Source organism: Varanus komodoensis, unplaced genomic scaffold, assembly GCF_004798865.1.
Source record: "Varanus komodoensis strain SLA01 unplaced genomic scaffold, ASM479886v1 scaffold8, whole genome shotgun sequence".
In the NCBI taxonomy this organism is placed as follows: domain Eukaryota; kingdom Metazoa; phylum Chordata; class Lepidosauria; order Squamata; family Varanidae; genus Varanus; species Varanus komodoensis.
Window position 1 is genome coordinate 28,933,823 of NW_025336481.1, and position 21,392 is coordinate 28,955,214.

The window sequence follows — 21,392 nt, forward strand, 5'->3', positions numbered from 1 at the left end:
AGAGAATGAGAGAGAGAGAGAGAGAGAGAGAGAGAGAGAGAGAGAGAGAGAGAGAGAGAGAGAGAGAGATTTTAATTTCCGACAGAGTCAGACAATAGTGCTTTAGTTTGGCAAATATCTAGTCAGGACCAGCCCTCCCATGAACTCACATCGTGTGGCCAGGAGGGCCCACCACTGTTGTTCCGCCACCTTCAACAGGTGTTCTCCAGCTGCTCTTTCACCACAAGATTTTCTGCAGCAAGTAACCTACCCACCATCTATCTCTAGTTCTGTTTTGCCCCTCACTCCTGCCACTGCCCCATCAGTTCTATGAAAGCCATACAGCTGGCAGTAATGGCTGTGGGGCTTTCACAAGGGCTCACTCAGGTCTCATGAGATCCAGTAAGTAGCTTCTTCTAGCTGTGCAACTGTCCATAGAGCTGATGTGATAGCAGCCAATGTAAGGGAAAGAAAGGCATGTGCAGCATGGAAAGGAGCATGTGATACAGCAGAAGAGGGAGCATGACATGCCATATCTGAGAACCAATGTGGTGTCGTGGTTAAGAGCATGGGACTGGGTCTCAGAGGATCTGGGTTCTAGTCCCCACTCAGCCATGGAGCCAACTGGGTGACTTTGGGCCAGTCACAGACTCTCAGCCCAGCCTACCTCACAGGATTGTTGTTGTGGGGATAAGATGGAGGAGGAGAATGATGTAAGCTGCCTTGAGCCCTTTGTAGGAAAAGGGCAGGATATAAATCGAAAAATAATAAAATATCTGAGGAGTATGTTGTGGTGGAGGTGGCACGTCTTCTTTCGTGCTTCTAGTGGTGAGTGAGCTTGTCCCAGGGCTGAATCCAGCACATCCTTTATCGTTTTAAATAAACTCATGAGAATCTTAGATACTACTTTTTAGATGGAAAGGACAAAGTGCCGTGTTGGTTATGCAATGGCTCAAGGTAGAAGACCTGTAAAAGACAGTGCAAGAAGCAGGCCTTGTCCTAGGCTTTGGGGAAAAACCATGCCCTCTTGACCTACACAAAGGAAACAAAAGGGCATGTTCACATGACGTGAGAAACCATGGTGAGATATTGCCATTGTGGGTCTTTTGCCATCCAAACCCAGTTCCTGAGTTGCTGTGTGGTAGCATTCTAAGGTTTCTATGCATCAATGAAGCTCTTCTGGCTGTCCAGACCCAGAATCACCATATTACCATTGTTGGTATGGAAGCACCATAGAGTCCACTGGCATGAGCAGCTGTGGAAGTGGCAACTTCTAGTCTTCAAACTCTAATGCTCTCAGCTCCTTAGCAATAGGCTCTTCATTGTTCACTTTATTCTCATTGGCCAAGTGACGTGTCCATCTTGCTGTTTCTTGAGACAGTGTAAAAAGAAACAGAGATAAAATAATGGAGAAACTATTTTCATTTAGTAAAAAACCTCTGTGGGGACTGGAATGGCTAGAAAATGCCACAAACATGCAGGTACACTTGGGACGGGGAAGTTAGGAGTCTTCCTCACTGCAGTGGACCAATCAGGAGAAGGCTGCTGCAGTCCATAGGTAAGAATAGGGAAAGAATGGGAATTTCACTAATGGAAGCTGCTGGGATGTGTAGCAAGGCTGGGAGGACAGAGTGGGAGTGTGGGTAGTGTACTCCCTGGCTCACCACATGATCGTCTGGCCAGTAAGTTTGGGTAAAAAAGAGCATGTCATGGAAACAGCACAGGATTGTTTTCCATGCCACAGGAACCCAGCCAAACAGTTCAGATTGGAAAGAAATCCCCTGTTTCCTCTTTACCAATTTCTAAATAGTGCAGAAATGTAGGGGCAACCTTCTATATGCTATTTCCACTTTCCATTATTTTTTCTGCCTGACAAGGTACAATGGAGTCTGGCCAGAAATGCTGGAGAAGAATGAATAGTTGCAGAATTAGTAGCACAGTTCTGTTGTATATTAAGGATGTTTCTATCAGTTCCTTTAAGTAAGAAGATGGAGAATAGAGTAGCTTAAATAGTTGTGTATCCCTGTTTGTCAATAATATTGTTTAACACAGGCCCACACAATTTCTGATCCACCAGGTTGAATAGAATGCATAATATGGCTGGATAGAACCATCCCCACCCACCCCTTGGATTTAAGGAAGCTGTCTGTTTTTGCTGTCTGAGATTGCCAAGACCAGGTGGTTTGGGCATGCAGCACATTGTCAGGTACCTTGCAAGCTGGTGGGCTGCTTTCAGACAGGTAGATCAAGTGATGTGCAGAAGTTGGTGTACCTGATTTAACTCATTGATTGGTTGAAAGGGAAACTTTCACGACACCTCTAGCTATATACTCCCAACACCCTCACACTTGGCTGTCTAGTATTGCAGCTGAAAGCAATAGGCACATTTAGGCATATTTAAAGTAACTGAAAGAGCAGAATAAAACCTGATCCTTTTAGTAGAGAGAGAAAAATTAAAACGGTGGGATGGCAAAATCTCATTATGCAATTTAAAAATTATAGCATCCGCTTGTTTATGCAGTTGGAACAGGAGTAGTACAAGTCACAACATGTCCTTCCCTGACCCTTTGCCTTATTTTTATCTATTCAGATGTTGCCAGAGCGATTGAACTACTGGAGAAACTGCAAGAATCTGGAGAAGTACCAGGACACAAGCTACAGTCTCTTAAAAAAGTACTGCAGAGTGAGTTTTGTACAGCTATCAGAGAGGTATGGCAATGATTATCTGGCAGTATTTATGGGGAATGGGGAGACTACAGCTTTTCATTCAAATAGAGGGCACAAGCCACTTCAGTTTCTTCACTACCATGGAAATAGGTGAACATTGCCACATGGCATTTCTGTAGGAGCCATTGGCTTGTGTCCAGAATTGCTGCTGCAATGAAAAAAAAATGAAAATTTGTAATACCACAAGAACCACATGAGGTCTAATCTCTCACCATCTGTACCCATCCAACAGGAGGTTTTCAATTGAGGTTTAAGGATACACAGCAGGCTATCATTCCGCAAGTGTCAGTGCTGCGTAATTTCTATCACATGGAATATTAGGGAGAACTTTGTGAAAAGAGCTAATTATAGGACTGTTGTTTGATTCTGGCTGCATTCCTATCATCCCAGGGACCATAGCATTTGTTGGATCTCTAGCTCTAAGAGTGAAGAGGGAGATCTGATTGTGTGAACCTTCTCCATGGACAGAGTTTCTGAAGTGCCAAGGCTCATATCAGAGAATGCAAAAGAGAAGCCTTCCAGGGCATACCAGGAAAGGCTGTGGATCCATTCTTTAACACTGCTTGAAAATAACTGTTTTAGTTGGAATTTAGCAAACATCTCAGCTTTCTTCCTTGGTTTCTTTTGGTTTATCTGCCACTCTCCTGATTGCAGTAGGAAATCTGTTACTTATTTAAGCAATAGCTAAATCAACCCTAGGGTACCCAGGCAATAGCAGTACATAGATGAAACACTGTTTTTAATTAAGGAATTTCTTTATGCCTAGAAGAAACAGCAAGCACAATGCGAAGTAGTTTAATGTGCAGTGGGTTGTATCCAATAGTATCCTTCTGCCCCTCTCCTGGACCTCTAAAATCAAATTGAGAGGACCCTTCAGAGCAGAGATGGAGAGCTTCCATGTAGCTGCAGGGTAAAGAAGGAAGGGAAGCTCTTGTTATGTTAATGTAAGTCTGGACTTAATGTTTGATTTAATCCACTTTATTTATGTTGGATTTAGCCAACATTGTTATTTTATTTTAAAGGAAATACTGTTTTTTCCCTTATCAACTATGGTACTTTCTATGCTTATCATCTTTAAGGTCTTTAATTTGATCAGTAAAAAACTTCTAATTGATGACAGGATGTATCATAGGTTTATCTTTATATCTATATATACTACTTAATGAAGATAAGCCTTGTTATCCCTGCAACATTGCTAGAAAAGTTCTCTATCACAGTTCTATTCATTTGTAAAAAGAATTCTGAATTGCAGCCAACATCTAGCCTTTGTAGCAGGTGCAAAATCCAGGAAAACAGAAAATTACTTTGAGCATGGTTCACTATTGGTTCAATGAACTAAAAGCTATCTAGTCAGACTTATAATAGCTTCAAAAGGCTCTTACGGGCTATCACACAACGCCTGCAGATTCTGCTTTCACACACACCCCATTAGGAGCAAAAACTTAAGTTCACTTTAGTAATGTAGTCCTATACATTTATACTCAGAAGTAAGCTGAGATTAATAAAGCTTATTCCCAGGTAAGTAGGTATAGAATTGAAAACTGGCAAAGCACTCATGTGGTAGAGAGAGAATCTACCTCTTTATAAGTCCTACAAAATGGGTTTGTGGGGGGTTGGTCCATTTTCTTTTCTCATCCATCTTTTTCTATATTAATGGTCCCCTCCTGCTGACCTTAAAGGGAGGGGAAATTACTACAGCAGCTCCAGTGCTGGTTTACATTTCTTCCCTTGTAAGGAGCATATCAGGGAATGAAGGCGCTTTGGATCTTTCGGAAGTTGTCTTTCAAAAATCATAAGTATCTACAGTCATTTCAGCAGTGTTGGAGAAATATGTAGAAAGCATCATATTTCTCCCAGTAATCTCATCAGGTCTGAGGACTTTGCTGCAATAAGCATTTGCTCCAATTTATCCACTGGTGGATTAATACCCCTGACCACAAATCATACCGGGAATAGCAATAATGAGCAACCTTTAAAAATCTCCCAAAACATTTTTTTGTTTAGGGGGTGAGGAATTTGGAACATTATATACAGACTTTTAATTGTAACTGTTCTCCCTCTGAACTCCCAGTACCTAACCCTGTGAGGGTTCACAGCCCCTTGCCTGGCACTCATGGCTGGCAGCTGCAATGCCACAATGTCTGAAAGGGCAACACAAAGAAAAGCCATTTTCTCTGCCTTGCTTCACTCTCCACTTTCTTCCTTTTCTCTTCTCTGAGTTGTCAAAGTGATCTTATAATAAATATGTCTCATAAAACTTGCCTTTAATAGTTAACAAGAGGAGAAATGGAAAAACCTTCTTCCATATGCTCACTATTAACACTTTTCTCAAACTATTTTATGTCTTGTGTTTTGTCAAATGAATGGGCTATTACTATTCCTAGAACAGCCGCATAAGTAGTTCGGCTGTCTGAATCTACCCAAACTAGCTTCACATTTCCAGTACATTCTCTGTCCCTTCCCCATGATGAATTTATATGCAGAGGTAGAACTTCAGTAAAGTTGTTATAGGGTTAATTTTCCCTGTGAACTGTACATTTGTAAAATGTCTCAAGACTCATTTTATTCAACTTCCTATACCATAGCAGATATTCAAAAGCAATTTCTTTTCCATTTAGGAATAAGAATGGTTGGAAAATATGTGGGAGAAATTTTCAGCGCATCGCTAGCCCTTCCTTCCTTGTATTGGCAGTCAGAGAGAAAAGCACTGGAGGGACTCAGTCTGGTTCTGAAGCTGAGATTATGGCTGCCCTAGGGCCACCTAGTGAGTTCATAGTAGAAGCAAGTTTCCACCTGGGGACTTCCTGATTCATAGCTCAATTGCTTAGGCACTGCAGTACACGAGCTGCCTTTTAACACCAGATTTTGTACACATATGCCAGTTGCTGTAATTATAGTGTAAACAATTGTCACAAAATTTGCTATAAATATTTACAAGAAGAGTGGGAGCAGGATTTTAAATTTAACAGTAAAGATAATAGTACAGCAGTGGTTGGTTTATCCTACAATATTTCTTCCCTTCTGGTATACATTTCTTCTCTTCTATAGTGTTCCACACTTTGAATAATTTTCAGGTGTAGTCACTACCCCTAAAAAGAGGATATTGCAGAATTGGAATAAGTGCAAAAGGGGGCAACTAAAATGATCAGTGGTTTCCTGTGAAGACTCATATGAGGAAAAGTTGCAACATCACAGAAAAAGGATGATATGATAGAAGTGTACAAAATTATACATGGTGTGGAAAAAGTTTATAGGGAGATATGTTCTTTCCCTCCCATAATACTAGAATCTGGAGTCATTCCATGAAGGTGATTTCTGGGAGATTCCGGGCAGATAAAATGAATACATAGTTCACACAACATATAGTTAAACTATGGAATTCACTTCCACAAAATGCAGTGATGGCCACCAATTTGGATAACTTGAAAGGGGAATTGGACAAAGTCATGGAGAAGGCTGTCAGTGGCTACTAGTCCTGATGGCTATATGCTACTTCTAATATCACAGGCAGTATACCTATATGCATCAACTGGAAAACATGGGTGGGAAGGTGTTGTCACACTCATTTCTTCCTTGTGTGTATCCTGTGAGCATTTGATTGTCCATGATGTGAACAGGATGACGGACTAGATGGACCTTTGATATGATCCAGAATGACTGGATCTTATGCTCTAATATCCTTTCTTTCCACACAGGATGCAGAGCAGGTTCACACATTGTGAAAATCTTGTGCATGAAGTGGGCAGATGGACCATTTGTGTACAAGATTTGTGATAGAGCAAAAGAGAAGGTAGGAATTTAGCTGGTGTTTATATATCTGGCCTTGAATGATCTGCTACCCAGTCATTATTTGTCCACATGTTTAGGAGTCATGACTTCGAAGCCCCATTTCCCCCTTCTCTCCATTTCTTCCTGAAAGGATCGACAGAGCTCTTCTAAGCTGATATACATCAGTATTACTATTGCCAGATTCAGTTGTAGTCCTGAGAACAAAATGCCTTGTCAAAATTGAGTATGCTTGGCACATCAGCTTCCCCAGTACATAGCAACCTTCTGGTCAGGATTCAACCATCTTCCATGTATACAGATTAGAGTCCCCCTAATAGGTCTTTAGCAGGTATAGATTGGAAATATCTCCTAGTTCTCTCCTTTTACTTTCACTTTGCTGGATTGTTCAAGGATATCAATGGCCCCTTTCTTCCTGTGTTTATGCTGAACATTCTCTGCCCCAAGTGTCAAAGCGCCTCCTACAGAGGTGTCCCAAGGCCACATGGCCATGCTAGATTAAAAGATCTATCTCCCACATCAAGCCCCTCCCCTGATTCTAATGAACTCTGTTCCTTATGAAAATGTGTGCTCTGCTGAATATGATGAGCGATATCTGTTCTTCACAAGTTGAACTGAGATCCTCTTAACAGTTGCCCACCATAGGGTACTTTGTAAGTAAACTATTTTGTTTCATTTGCTTGTTACCTATCAGTGGCCCCAGCTCCCAAATCCCTTTGACTGTACACTTCTGATACCTGAAGCATCCATGTCAGGCCTCACCTTTATGCTATGCTTTTTGACTGAGGGGGGTTCAAAGGCTGCAGTTGCTCAGCAGTGACTAGGGAGTTGCCCCTTTGCCCAGCAACATCAGTAACCTGCAGGTCCTAGAGTTCCTCTTACTCGGGACTTCATGAATTGAGAAGTGGTGGCAGACATAAACTGAGAGTGTTGCAGGCTGACCACAGCTTGTCTCTCTAGTGCATGGCCTGTCCTGCCTAGCAGTAAGGCATGTTTTCTCCTCTGACTGGAAACTAAAGTTGGAAAGAAGGAGGGGGATGTAAAATCTATACTGTCCTCTTTGTGCACACCCATGAAGCTTAGCAGCTCAGCAGCTAGGGAACGGGCACTCATGCCTTACTTGAGGGTTTCTCCGAGGCAGCTAGTTGGCTTCAGTGAACAAAATGCTGGGCTAGATGGACCCTAAAGCAGAATGCAGTGATGTTTACCATCTACATTTAGTAGGTTATACTTCCTGTGGTTGAAGTAGTGCACCAACCAGAATATTTGTCAAATGGCAAACTTGTAAAAAAAGGTACTGTTTCACATGCATTAAATTCCTCAGCTATGCTTCTACAAAGCCTTGAATATCATGAATCAGAACCTTTAGGAATGATAGCCCTTTTAGTATATCAGCTTGCTCTCATTAATTGCAAATTACATGAGTGGGCAGGGCAAGCCAAGATTTTTTGAAGAAGAAGCTTTGTTAAGCCTATTTACAGTTGCTACATCCTGATGACTTCACTGCAGGAGATCTAAAATGACTGGTACTGTTACATTTACGTGCTGTTTGAACCGATATCACAAATGTAGTACCGTGGAACTCAGAGTGACATTAAAAAAAATCCTCATGTTTAATCAGAGCTTTCCTATTGATTTCAAGATAAAAATATCAATTGCAGTGGGGGGAATTGCAGGGATGCTAGCAATGTATATCGTCTCAGCTGTGCGATTGCTTAGATAACCCTGGAGAGGGGAGGAAAAAAACTAATGAAAATGCTAGCACAAAAAGCCTGACTAGCTAATGATAAAATATTGATGTGTTTCTCTTGTCAGTCCCTTAAATATACTCCTGGTGCTTTCTTTTTGATAAACAACCCCCCTGTGCAGATGGTAATTCAGTTTAGATATTGCCACAGTTACTTATTGTTACGTAAGGTTTGTTTGTTATGTAAGGTTTGTTTATGCATTTTGCCAACCTGTTTCCTTTTCTTGCAGTTTGTTCTAAATTTCTGCTTAGCTCTGTAATACTACAGTTAGGCCTATAAAATTATAGGATAAGCACTTGTTATTCTCATCTTCATCCACTACTGAGAAAACACCTTGCTAGTATTGCACTTGACTTGGAGAGGAACAGCACTCCTTCCTCCGATTTGCATTCCTGCTCATTAGCACAGTCTTTTGGGAATCTTCTTCTGAACAAAGCCTAGTAAAAAGAGGAGTTGCACGGAAGACATGGACTGGATATAGTTTCTAATCTTGTAGAAAGCGAAGGGGCCTAGAGAGCTTCTCATTATGATTGCAGTTATCGCATGAAGTAGCCATCACATGGAGGTCATTTTGCACAGTTTCTGTTTGATAAGTATAATATGAAGACTTTACCCCAGGAAGGGTTAAAGGTGAACCTTGATTTAGTTCTGTATCCCCTCCTTCATAATAAATCAGTGCTTAAGTGCATAAGAGATTCAGTGTGGAGTAGTGGTTAAGATACAGGATTGGGACTGAGGTACTAGTCCCCACTTGGCCATGAAGCTCATTTTGGATTATTTTGGGCCAGTCATTGACTCACAGCATAATCTACCTCATAGGGTTGTTGTTGTGAGGATAAAACAAAGAGGAGAAGGATTATGTAAGCTACCTTGTATCCCTTTCAAGAAGAAAAAGGCAGGATATAAAATAATTAATAAAATTTCTGAGAGGCATGTTCTATAGGATTTGAAATTACATATAAAGATAAATACTCCTCTTCCTGTCACTATCGTAAAATCAGTGAAGTGCCTTCTTTTTAGTTTTCTGGGAAAAAACCCCACCATTTTATCAGATGGCTTTTTCTTTTTCATGCATTCCTGCCATTCGGTAATTAAAAATGCCAGGAATTAAAATTCTGCAGCAAGCTAAATAAGTTCATTGCAGGTTTGAGGTCGTTAATGAGTCATCATCTCCCTGGCATGAGGCAAAATGACACATAGCTTTACTGCAAGGCATCCAATTGTTCTGACAGCTGGCGTAATGATGCAGATGTTTATCTCCAAGGGGAGCCTGTGAACACCATCCTGCTAGAAACACATGACCTCTTTCAAATTAATAAGCAAGCATCACGCCAAAGCACTAGCAACATAAAATGACCAATTTTTGTTACAATACGCATCTAAAGTTGCTTTATGCTTAGCCAGACCATTGTTCCTTCTGACCCTGTATTGTCTGCTATGCCTGGCACATACCCCACCACCTACAACCTCCTTTAAAATAGGAGGTACCAGGGAAGCTTGTAAAGCATTGAGAGCCAGTGTGGAGTAGTGGCTAAGAGTGTTGGACTGGATCTCAGGTGACCTGGGTCTGTGGAACCAACTGGGTGACTTTGAGCCAGTCACAGTCTCTCAGCTCAACCTATCTCACAGGGTTGTTGTTGTGGAGAGAAGACAGAGCAGGAAAAGGAGAATAATGTTAGCTGCTTTGAGCTCTTAAAAAAATAAAACCAAAAAATGAGATATAAATCCAAATTAATAAATAAATTGGAACTGAGCTTGTTTTAAGGCAAACAGCTATGTAAAGTTGACAGGAGGATCTTGTGGGAAAGAGAAGCTAACATAGATATAGAATGGGATAGCAAAGAGAATTAAGCCTATTAAAATATTGGTTCAGTAGGCCTAGTTTATGTTGTAGGGCAAGGCTGCATAGACACTGCAATGCACCCAGCAAATAAGCTACACAGTGGGTGGTTTACAGATAGCATAATGTCCACCTAACAGATGATCAGGTTCATTTTCTGCTTCGGTCCGCATGTCAGCATCACTCATGGCACAAACCAACTCGTCTGACCCTTCCCCACTCCAGTCGTGACCCCGTTTTGTTCACTGTCATCTGTAGCTTCCAGAAGAGATGCTCTGACCACTACAGAAACCTCTGTGTGACTCTTCAGTAGAAATCCCCAGGATGGTTTGCATAAAAGGAAATAGGAAAACAGGTAAAAGTGCATGTAAAACAAATTAGAACTCTCAGAAGACATAACATGTAAGCAGGGCTAAGCTTACTTTTTCAAGGCCTGAGCAAATAAAAAGGTCTTCACTTATAGTGAAAAGGGGAACAGTATAGATGTTAGTCAGACTTCTCTGGAAGTGCTTGATAATCAGGGTGTCACCATTTCATTTCATTTCATTTCTATGCTTCCTCATAGCCCATAGGGCTCTCTGAGCAGCTTACAATATAACAGGAAAAATACATATTCTGTAAAAATACAATAATACATTAGAGCAATACAATCAGGCAATACAATATTCAACTGTAAGCAAGACAAAATCAAAACTAAACTTAGTACAATAATATAATATAATACATGATACAATACAGGGCATAATAAAATGAATAATAATAATAAGATACAGCTATAATCCCCCCCACACCACTGAGGAACCCTCTCGCAGGAACCAGCCATGAGAATTTAGATGGTAGGACTGTTCAGGGAACTTTCATAAGAAGATATTAATGTCCAGAATGGCTCATGATGTGTGTTATCCTTGCACATTTTAAATAGAACACAAGCTTTCCTAAAGTAATAGGCAGAACAATTTCTGTGGGCAGTGGCTAACCTTACGAACGTGCTTAAACCAGGAGTGGGCAACTGCAAGAGCTTCCATGGACATTCTCCTCTTTGCCCAGACCTCTTCCCACTCAGGCTACATTTCTCCTAAATTTTTAAAAATATTATAACAGGAAAGGGTTGTTTGCCAGTGAAACTTAGGGGTAAATCACCTTGCAGCAGTGGGGAGCTCTAGAAGGGTAATTTAGCTTGCTTGCAAGCCCAGTCAGACCCTTGCACCACTGCATTGTGGTTATGGAGAAAGAAAATTGCAGTATTTACATTGTAAGCATGTTAAGTTTTGCATTTGTAGTGCTACGGATGCTATTTTTTCCTAAAATAATTGCCACTGCCAAGTTCAGCAGGGTACAGAGGATGTGTGCCTCTTGCCCACGCTTCCTTTAAACAGAGCCAGGCTATTCAGTTCTACTCCAGCCGTCTAATCCACTGTTTGGGGCAGAGACTTGTCACAGATCTGTACCTGGGATCTTTTCAGCTAATAAGCCAACAAGAAGTGAACTAGGGAACTTCTGTATGCAAAGCCACTGTCCTATAATTCCTCTCTGATTAACAGTGACAGAAAAAGTTGATATAGTTTTTTCACCTTTTTTTCTTTCTCTTTTGTCTTTTTGGTAAGCTTCATTTTCATTTCATAAAGCCTTGGATGTCATTATGCTTTCTGCTGAAGAAGTGTAATATTAATTTAAGTTGCTTCAGTGGCAAAGAATGATTAGGACTGCCAGAATCTTGCTTGTGCATATATGATCAGTAGATTTTATAGATTACTGAACTGAACATCCATCAGCTTCCAAATGAGCTATTAAGGAATCAGTTTCATTGGCTCATGGTTGTTGACTATTGTCATGGGTGGGAGACTGAAGACAAGCTTTATTTTATCTTTGCAATTGTTTTATTGATGATATTTGTAATGCTTAATTAGCTTGCAAACATTCATGATTTGTTTTATTTTTATGTGGTTGACAACCCTAATAATTATGCATCAGCTCATTTTAGTATATCACTGACTGTCATGTCTAGGAGTCAAGTTCTATTTTCTCTATTCGACATATGGCACATTCAGTATGGATTCAGTATGGAAGAAATCTGATTGTTGTTGTTTTTTATAATAAAGGATCAAAAGTAGGGAACCGTCTTAGTGGTCTGATTTGCACAATCACGCAGTGATAGCTCATTAGATGTTTGAGGGCTGTTTCCCCCTCCCACAAGCCATGCTAGCCGGGTTCACCTGACATGTCAAACCATACAACAGCCTCAGCTTCCCCCAGTTCTAATCTCGTACGAAGTTTTTTTGTTTTTTGTTTTTGCAAGGGTCTGCTAACTATAGTAAACAGTCCACACTGTCAGTTATTTAGGCCTGTTCGTTTGACTTAGTTCCCAGAAGCATTGAAGATGATGAGTTACTTCCAATTTCACATGAAATTTCACTCTGCCTGCACCACGAGTCTTCCCCTTCTTCATCTCCTTACTGTACTTGCCACACCACCACAGGGTCCCCAACCTTCCAGGGTAGATTAGATTGTTGTTTTGTTACACTGAGTTATGTCGAGTGATGTTAAATTACATTGTTACCTCACATTTAAATACACTCACAACACAAACAGTTTCTATGAAGCAAATACAGGCTTCTTATTTCAGATACTTGTAGAAAAGCAATTTGTTTAAATTTATCTTGTATTCACTTTTAAAGACATAAGTGTAACAGTGTAAACTCCAGTGGTGGAAATGCTCCCCCCCCCGAAAACAAAACAAAACAAAAGGTCTAAAATAGAACAATACCCCGTAACTACCTGAACTTGCATCATTCTATAGCCAGAGTGGGGAACCAACATCTGACAAAATATTGTTGGATTAAAATACCAATTGCCCATGACTAATGGTAACGCTGAATGCAAATGATGGGAGTTAGAGTGACAAGTAGTCGACCCCTGATCTCCAGGAATAGGACAAGCCACTAAGTGCACAATCCTATGCGTATTGAGACAGAAAAGAGTCCTACAGTTTCCCAGCATGCCAGCTACCAGGGAAATGCTAGGAGCTGGAGGACTTTTCTATCTCAGCCTGCATGGGATTGTGCCCGAGGTGGTATCTTTAAGTACCTGCAGAAGAGCCGTATGTCCCTTTGAGCTGGTTCTACAAGCCAAGCACAAAACTTGACTTGCTTATTTGTTGCAAATAAGCAGCACATCATCATATCCAACAGACTCTCAAATGTTTTCAAAATTAATGGATGGATTGTTACATTATTTAAACTTTGGCAAAATTCAATTGAAACAAACATTCAAATGAAAGCAATTTTGATTTGATTAGTTATCACCAGTAAGTCATAGTACATTAAATTAGCCCTGAAATTATTATGGATGTCTTGAGATGATTTAGTATTTGATTAGAATTACAGGACAACAAATTCAAATGTAACACGCATACCTTTAGATATTTCCCCTGCACTAGGTTTCCTCCTGCTGACTCATTTTGAGTACAGTTCATTTCTATGTAATTATAAAAATTCCCAGAAATAAAAAGAGACAGAATCTAACTCCCTGCTGAGCATACAGACACATTTAATCATTCTTGTATCTCACAGTACCTCCACATGCTACTACAATATTTTTCTCCTCTTTGCAGGGGAAATAGAACTATTGTCCTTATTTGTGCATATGATAAATTTCAGAAGGTGTTAGACCGACCTTCCTTCTTTCCTTCCTTCCTTGCAGTTTAATTTAATTTAATTACAATTTTAATTTTAACCTACCATACAGAACAGTTGTACATACAAAGTTATTTTAGTCATTAAGTATGCCACCCAATGGGTGGTAGATCTTACCATGTAATTTGAAGGACTTGCTGGGAAAATATTATTAAGTCTTTTGTTAATTGATATAATATAGTGGTTTATTTGTTTGTGTATAATATCTCCTAATTTCAGATTATATTATTTAAAATAAAAAGTGCATTTCTATTGATAGAAAGTTATAGGTGTTTATTTCAGAAGGTTTCTGTTTAAAAAAAAAGTCATGCTTTTTCTCTCAGTTTTTGAGGGAGTGATATGGGTAGATGCCAAGGAATATGTTGAGACGATTTGGCATATATTTATTTAACCTTAGCATTATATTTGTTTCCAAAGTTTTATATGTAGGAGGTAGAACTTCAGGTTGGGGACATCAGCATGTAGTAGAAAAAGAACAGATGGTCATCAGACCAGAGCAGATTTGAAGCCACCTGAGGACATTAGCATAGCCTTCACAGCCTTCTGTTAGCAAAAATGCCCAGTTCAGATTGTGCATGGATAAATATTCTCATGATAAAGATTAAGAGTAATTTTGCCTTCCCTGGAAGAATCCCTGATTAAAGATTAAAAAATTTTAAGATTAAAAAGAACACTGTGATGTGTCAGAGGAAAGCTCTCACCAAAACCATCCTGCTCCCACCAAAATAAGGCCAACAGTAAAAGAGAAAGCTGCTGCTTCTGTATTTCTCCCTACATTATTAAACTTCCAGAAAAAAAACTTCAGAACCCATTTCCAGCGCCCTTATCTTACTGTCAACCCTGTCTGAGAAAAGAAATCCAGAAAACAATTGCTAAGAAGGTACTGCATTGTTTTTTATCTGCTCTTGAACATTGTGAACAAACTTCAACAGTTCATGTTGCCAACTGGCTTTTTCTTTTGTCAAAAAACCAGGCAAGACAAGCCAGGTTCAAAGTGTCGTGCATACAGTGTCATGTAGCCACAAGGTTCATGCTGCAGGCATATTTGCTCTGCATGTAACATGTCGTACTCGTATTTCTTACATTAAAAATATAAAGCAGGAGTGGGCAACACGTGGCCACACACATAAACACATGCAGTACACCATGGAAGAAAAATAAGGAAAACATGTATCCATGGTACAACTGAGCACCAAAATAATCAAATTTAGTTTTGCATCTCCCCAACCCACAAAATATGGAACTTTTAGGGATCTGTTGCTGATGCAGATGTCCTCCTTCTGTCAAGCTTGCCCATACTGGGGAGTGCTTAGGGGACAAAAGTAGCCTATGGTCCCCCCAGAGCTGCTCATACGTAATATGATGTGAGACCTGGTCTGGTGGTTAGAGTGCTGGACTGGGGACCCAGGAGATCTGGGTTCTAGCCCACACTTGGCCATGAAGCTCCCTGAGTGACTTTAGGCTGGCCACTCTCTCTTGGCCCAACCTGACTCACAGGGTGTTGCTGTGAGGATGAAACGGAGCAATGTGAACCTCCTTGGGCTCTTCATAAGAAGAAAAAAGGCAGGATATACAGGCAATGCAATAATAATGATAATAATGAAGTCAGAATGACATATGCTCATTTACTTGTGTTTGGGGACCCTGAAGCTCTCAGGAGTTTGAGGTATATGAACATGGGGTTTGCAGGTGCATTTATCCGCGTGCATGTAGGTTAACCACATATTTTGCTTGCTGGGCAAAATGTGGAATTGCCCACTGAAGAAAATTCGAGGACATTGAGGGGCCTTTGCAATGATCAGTCACACTATGAATTTAGTACTTATTTATTACAGCAATTTCTTTCAGGTAATAGAACAGTACCTTAAGAATATAAAAATATAATCCATACTGGATTAGACCAATGGTGCATCCAGTTCAGCGCTCCACGCAGTGGCAAACCAGCTGTCCACAGAATCCTCCAAGCAGGATGGGGACAAGATTTCTGGCTGCTCAAGCTTCTAGCTGCATGTAGGCATGCTTCCTCTGATAATGAAGGATCTTACTCCTGCTGTATATGGGTGTGTGGTGGGAAATAATTTTCTGTTTTGGGAAAGCTTTACTGCTGGTGGTATTCACACCCCTTCATTTTCCCCCATTGGACTAGATACATATAGCAGTGCAAGAAAAAAGGAAGGGTTAACTGGCCCTTTCTTAGCATTCTCCCAATCCAGCCTCCCTCATGACTGCCTTAAGGGCTTCCGCCAGCCACCCTACAAACTGTAGGATCCTGGCCACAGATCCTGTAATCTGCTACTTCTTATTGACTTGCACCATAGTGAGAGTTTGACAGCTAAATGACATTTAAACCTTGACTTCTAACATCAGACCTTAGGAGCATTGCCAAAAAAGAGTAAATGTAACAAAAGTTAGGAAACATATCAGCATAAGGTCTGGATATATTTGCTTATATGTAAAGATGAACATTTAGAAATAATGTCTATAATTTACATAGAGGCACAATACATTTCACCCTAATGTGTGAGACTGTGTGCCTACTCACATTGCTGTCTGAGTGCTAACTGTTGGTAGGCAACCTCCAAGTCTCTGCTCTCATTTTCGTACAGTTCTTTACCTTGAAACCAGACTTGGATTGAAGAGCCCTTCAAAAAGAGGGCACGTTCTAACAAAGGACTGTCTTCTGTTAGCCTTTCAAACAAAGGACTGCAATCCTATAAAAGCAACTCAAGCAACAATGACTAAATTCATTGCATTTCGGCTTGTGGAGAAACCCTGAATTATTAATATTTTCTTGTTTTTATCACTTTAGGTGTATCAATACATGCATGAAACCATAAATGTTAACGGCTGCCCAGAATTCCGTGCCAGGGCTACTGCAAAGGTAGGACGCATTCAGCTTTAGAATATACACTCCCGTACTGGCCTAGTAATTGACTGTGCGCGTGTATGTTTCAGGTATTCGTGTGTACACTGTAAGAAAATTTAGACATCAGTGGCAGCCCAGAGTCTAGAACCAGTACTACTTCCCAGGTAACAACCATAATGGCAAATTCAACCTTTGTGCTGCTTCTGTAGCTTAAGAAAAGAGAATGCTTTATAAAGTCAGCAGCTTGTGGGGCGAAGGGGGAATCAGCTTCCAAACAAATGTACTATTTCATTGCAGAAACATTACCTTTAGTGCTTCTACACCCAGCTTCCCCAGTGCCAGATTTTGCTCATAGCAGGTGGCTAGACTTGCCTTCAGAACAGTGGAGGTGCCAAAGCTCTCACTTTCAGAGTTGCTGAGCAGATATTTTTCCAACAGAAAATAGCAGTGATTGGGGGTTTTCACCATTTCTGAAGAACAGGTCCTTATGATGAAGTTTTCTGAAGATTCCTTGCAAATTTGGGTAAGCTCCGTGCATCTAGAGAAAGATTGCCTTTGTAATTAAAACTGAAATGTACTTTTGTGCTTGTGCTCCACAGGAATAAAAGTTTGTAACAAAATAGGTATTTCATTGTGGAATAAATTTCTAATGATGGTAAACCTTGAATGAATTTCCCTTGCCTGAATAAGACAAAGAAAACTAGGAAGATTATAGAACTTCTACATATCACAAGCTGAGAATGTTTTTCTTTGCAGATCAAAGCAACAGATGCCAATCTTTCTTCTATGCTATAGCCAGTGACAGAAGCCCATTAATTTTTAATGGCGATAACCAGGGTTTGATAGAGGGAAAATATTATTTTTAATATATTTTAAAAGCCACTGAAACAGGGCCAATGCTTCATTAGAACTTCAAGAAGAAAGCATTCTCAGCCATATAATGCTTCCATCATTCATTATGCTTAAAGGTAAATCAAAGTAAAATGTTTCCATTTCTTTATCAACTAGATTTCTAGAGCAGCTTCAGTTTGATGTCAGGTAAACACTGTAGCTATTTAAGCATTATAAATTACCACCATATGGAAGTTAAAAATGGGGAAAAAACACCTCTCAAGAAAGTTTGCCATTCTCATTTCTTATTTCTATAGAACAGCAGGATTGTAGAGCAATGTTTCAGTATCACAATACTTCCTGGTTATTTCTGGGCTGTCTGCATTGCATTTTTCTTGTGCATTTATGTCTGGCATTTAATGTGTGCATGTTGACAAATTTTGCATGATAACAAATGTTGCATATATAAGAAATTATGTTCATGTTACCTACTTCCATCCATCAGACAAGAACATTAACTGTCCTTGTACTATAGGGGCTTTTAGATGTATACTCCACTTAGACATTTTATTATATTAAACAGTGTGCAAGTACTTTTTATGAGCTAGCCAAAATTAAGCACTTTTTGGCCCATTTATTTCAATCAGAGAGTTAAGTATGTGCTGCCAGGGACAATAGAATATGGAAGATAGCAGACACTGCTACAATCTTGGAAGGCGGAATCCAATTTCAGGCCATTCTCCCATTCCCAACCCTGCCCTGCCCACAACTGCTATGGAAGGCATCATGGAAAGCAACAGTGACCTTGGAAGAACTCTGGGAAGGTAAAAAGGATGTCTTATGGTGGGTGTGCAAGGCAAGGGAGTCATGGATCATACAACTTCAACAACACTAGTAAGCCAGCTAGATGGACTCAGAAATTACCTCTTTCTTTCCACATAGTCTGGATTTTGCTAGCAGAGCTTTGGATAGGCAGAGGACTCCAGTTTCTCTTGTTAAAATCAGTAGTATTAGAAAGTGCTTAACTTTGGGTAGATTCTTCTGTACATTTTAATACATACACAATGAAGTGTATAAATACAGAACATTCTGGTAGTTGCTTGCATGGAAAACTGCTATTACCATGGTGCAAAAATGCTGGCTTATTTTTAAAAAGACTTCCAAATTTTAAGTGCCATTGTGATATTTTTCCTGCTCCTTTTTTCAGCTGCTGTTATAGTTTAAAGAGTTCTAAAATTGCATCAGCCACAATTACTAAACTCCCATAATTAAAATATTTTACTAAACTTCCTTACCATTGCTTCTTTGAAATGACTCCACTATTCATGTAAAGATTGGTATACAAATTCCATTTCAGTGCGGAGGTATATTTCATACAAAGTTTTGCTAGCTTGGAACTCATTGTTTATGTTAAAGTTCTGCAGAGCTTTGGATTGTGTATAGAATTTCTTGAAATGTTTCTAAATGTTTTAAATCACTTAAAACATTTTTTTCCCAAAACTAAAATGTAAAATTATAAGAATCTCCTCTTCCTCCTCCTTTTTAAAGGTCTGGCAACATTTTCTTGTGTTTCTTGTGTTGGTTTTTTCACAGCAGTCAGTAAGAATTACAGTCACACATATCAGGTTTAATTGAGTGACAACATCCTAGAGATAACTAGAATTGCTTAAAAATGTATAGCAATTCTAAAATTGCTAATAGCAGTGGTGGAAACCCCTGAATTTAATTCCCAAGACACTCTCAGGGGCTCCATTGCAGTGATGGGTATGGCTAAAGAAGATGTGTCCAAAGGAAAAAGGAGGCAGCCCCAAATACCTGTATATAGAAGCCAGTGATAAGTCTTCAGTCTTTTAGGATGGGGTAAAATTGTGGGAAGACACCAAATGATCAGTAGTTGGAGAAAGGTGATAGGGCCAGGGGAAAGTTGCATGGCCATTGAAGGAAGCCCACAGGGCCAGCTTGGGAGAACCAGATTTGGTTTCCTGGCCTGAGTTTTGCCACCCATGGCTTACAGGCATAAAACATCTAATGCAGCTTGTGGTTCTGCCCAAGGAAGCTCCCCCATGCAGAGCATGGAGCAGAACTTCATATTTCTCTTTGTATGCATGGATTGTATTAATAGGAATAGGGGTGACAATTGCATTTCACATGTAGGAACTTCAAGGGATCTTCCAAGTGGATCAGACTCAGATCTTAGGTTTCCTGCATCTCAGTCCTAATAGCAACTGGCATATAACTGCTGGCATATAACTGCATGGAAGCCCTGGCACTACATTCTCTATATCAGTGCTTTCTATTCAAAAGGATAATGCTGAATTTGGTTTTTTTAAACCATTCAGAATACTATTTTGTGTAAATGACTCTAAAACAAATGGGCAAGAGTGTTTCTAATGATATGCTGAAGAACCTTTTTCTTCTTCTAGGCAACAGTCGCTGCTTTTGCAGCCAGTGAAGGCCATTCTCACCCCCGAGTGGTAGAACTGCCAAAGACTGATGAAGGCCTTGGCTTTAATGTGATGGGAGGAAAGGAACAAAATTCTCCTATTTATATTTCTCGCATAATTCCTGGAGGAGTAGCTGAGAGGCATGGAGGACTGAAACGGGGAGACCAGCTGCTTTCTGTTAATGGAGTGGTATGTGAACATTTCACATGGCTTTTTATTTTTATGAATTGTACTTATTGAAGGAGCTTTATATCACATACAGTCTGTAAAAACTCCTAGCCAAAAAAGCATTACATATACTTCTTCAATTCTCATGGGTTCAAAATTGAAATCGCAAACACCCGGTCTTTAGTGTGAAGGTGGAAAGGTATGTCCCAATATAAAATAACAGCAAAATATGCAAGTCAACAAGCACCCATATTGGGGAGGGGAGGGGGGCCCAGCCACTCACAGTATGTCATTCTGATACGCTAGACCTCGAAGAGGAAGCTCTATGTAATCTTCAGTTACATAGAGCTTCCTAATCTAAACAGCTACTGTTTAGCTATTACAGACCATTTAATATATGTATAAATTCAAGGTCTGAGCACTGCAATGGACACTAACTCTGTCCACTCAAGAGTTTATTCAAGCACTGATTTTCTGGCGTGTTAGCAATGCCCTTCCATTTTCTACATAGGACAACCAAAATAAAGGGACATCAATATGAAATCAAAAATTGCCAACACTCACAAAGCAGATAGAGAACATTTTAGTCTCGCAAAATTCTCTGCTGAGTCCAAGAGTCACCATTCAGCTTTTCCCTTACTTGTTAAGCCTCGGGAATGCTGTTTGCCCATCCTGAGTGAAAAAAGGATCAATGAGTCTTGAGTCTTCTCACAGGACTCAAAAATTTCTTGCCTCTTGCAGTTTTGACTGTTATTCTGCTTTTCATAACCAGAGTGTAGAAGGAGAACACCATGAAAAGGCTGTGGAGCTACTCAAGGCTGCCAAGGACAGCGTCAAACTGGTGGTGCGCTACACCCCTAAAGTATTGGATGAAATGGAAGCTCGGTTTGAAAAACTGAGGACAGCACGACGCAGGCAACAGCAACAGTTGCTAATTCAGCAGCAACAGCAAAATGCACAGCAAAATCATATGTCATAGGTAAGAGTATTTGTTGGTCTCACTTTTAACTTGTTCTTGGGGAAGTCATGGCAAGCTTTGAAGATAGTAACATGTCTACTTCTGGTGGTACTGACCATGTTGTAGCTACCATGTTGTAGTTTTTAGGTCATTCTCCTTAGCAGATGTAGCTTTTGCCTATTTGCTTAGGTTGGTTCCTATGGTTTATACACTGCCAATAAACAGCTAATATTGCAGGAAAAACTCACAAAAGAATCAAGGAACTGTAGAAGGAAGAAGTAATCAATCACATTTAGGGTTCAGGTTTCTTACTTTCAAAAATTATCAAAGGTGAATATCCACAACATTTGGTG

The 21,392-nt window shown here is 40.0% G+C and overlaps 1 protein-coding gene across 1 annotated transcript in view; it reads left to right on the plus strand.

Annotated features, from left to right (window-relative positions):
* The window catches only part of LIN7A (lin-7 homolog A, crumbs cell polarity complex component), a 33,284-nt gene extending 12,224 nt beyond the window's left edge, over positions 1–21,060 (plus strand). The window contains exons 2-5 of the mRNA XM_044455195.1: positions 2,570–2,688; positions 16,582–16,653; positions 19,893–20,102; positions 20,854–21,060. Coding sequence (XP_044311130.1) covers positions 2,570–2,688; positions 16,582–16,653; positions 19,893–20,102; positions 20,854–21,060 — 608 coding nt within the window. The remainder of the gene's footprint in view (positions 1–2,569; positions 2,689–16,581; positions 16,654–19,892; positions 20,103–20,853) is intronic.
* Positions 21,061–21,392: the final 332 nt, after the last annotated feature.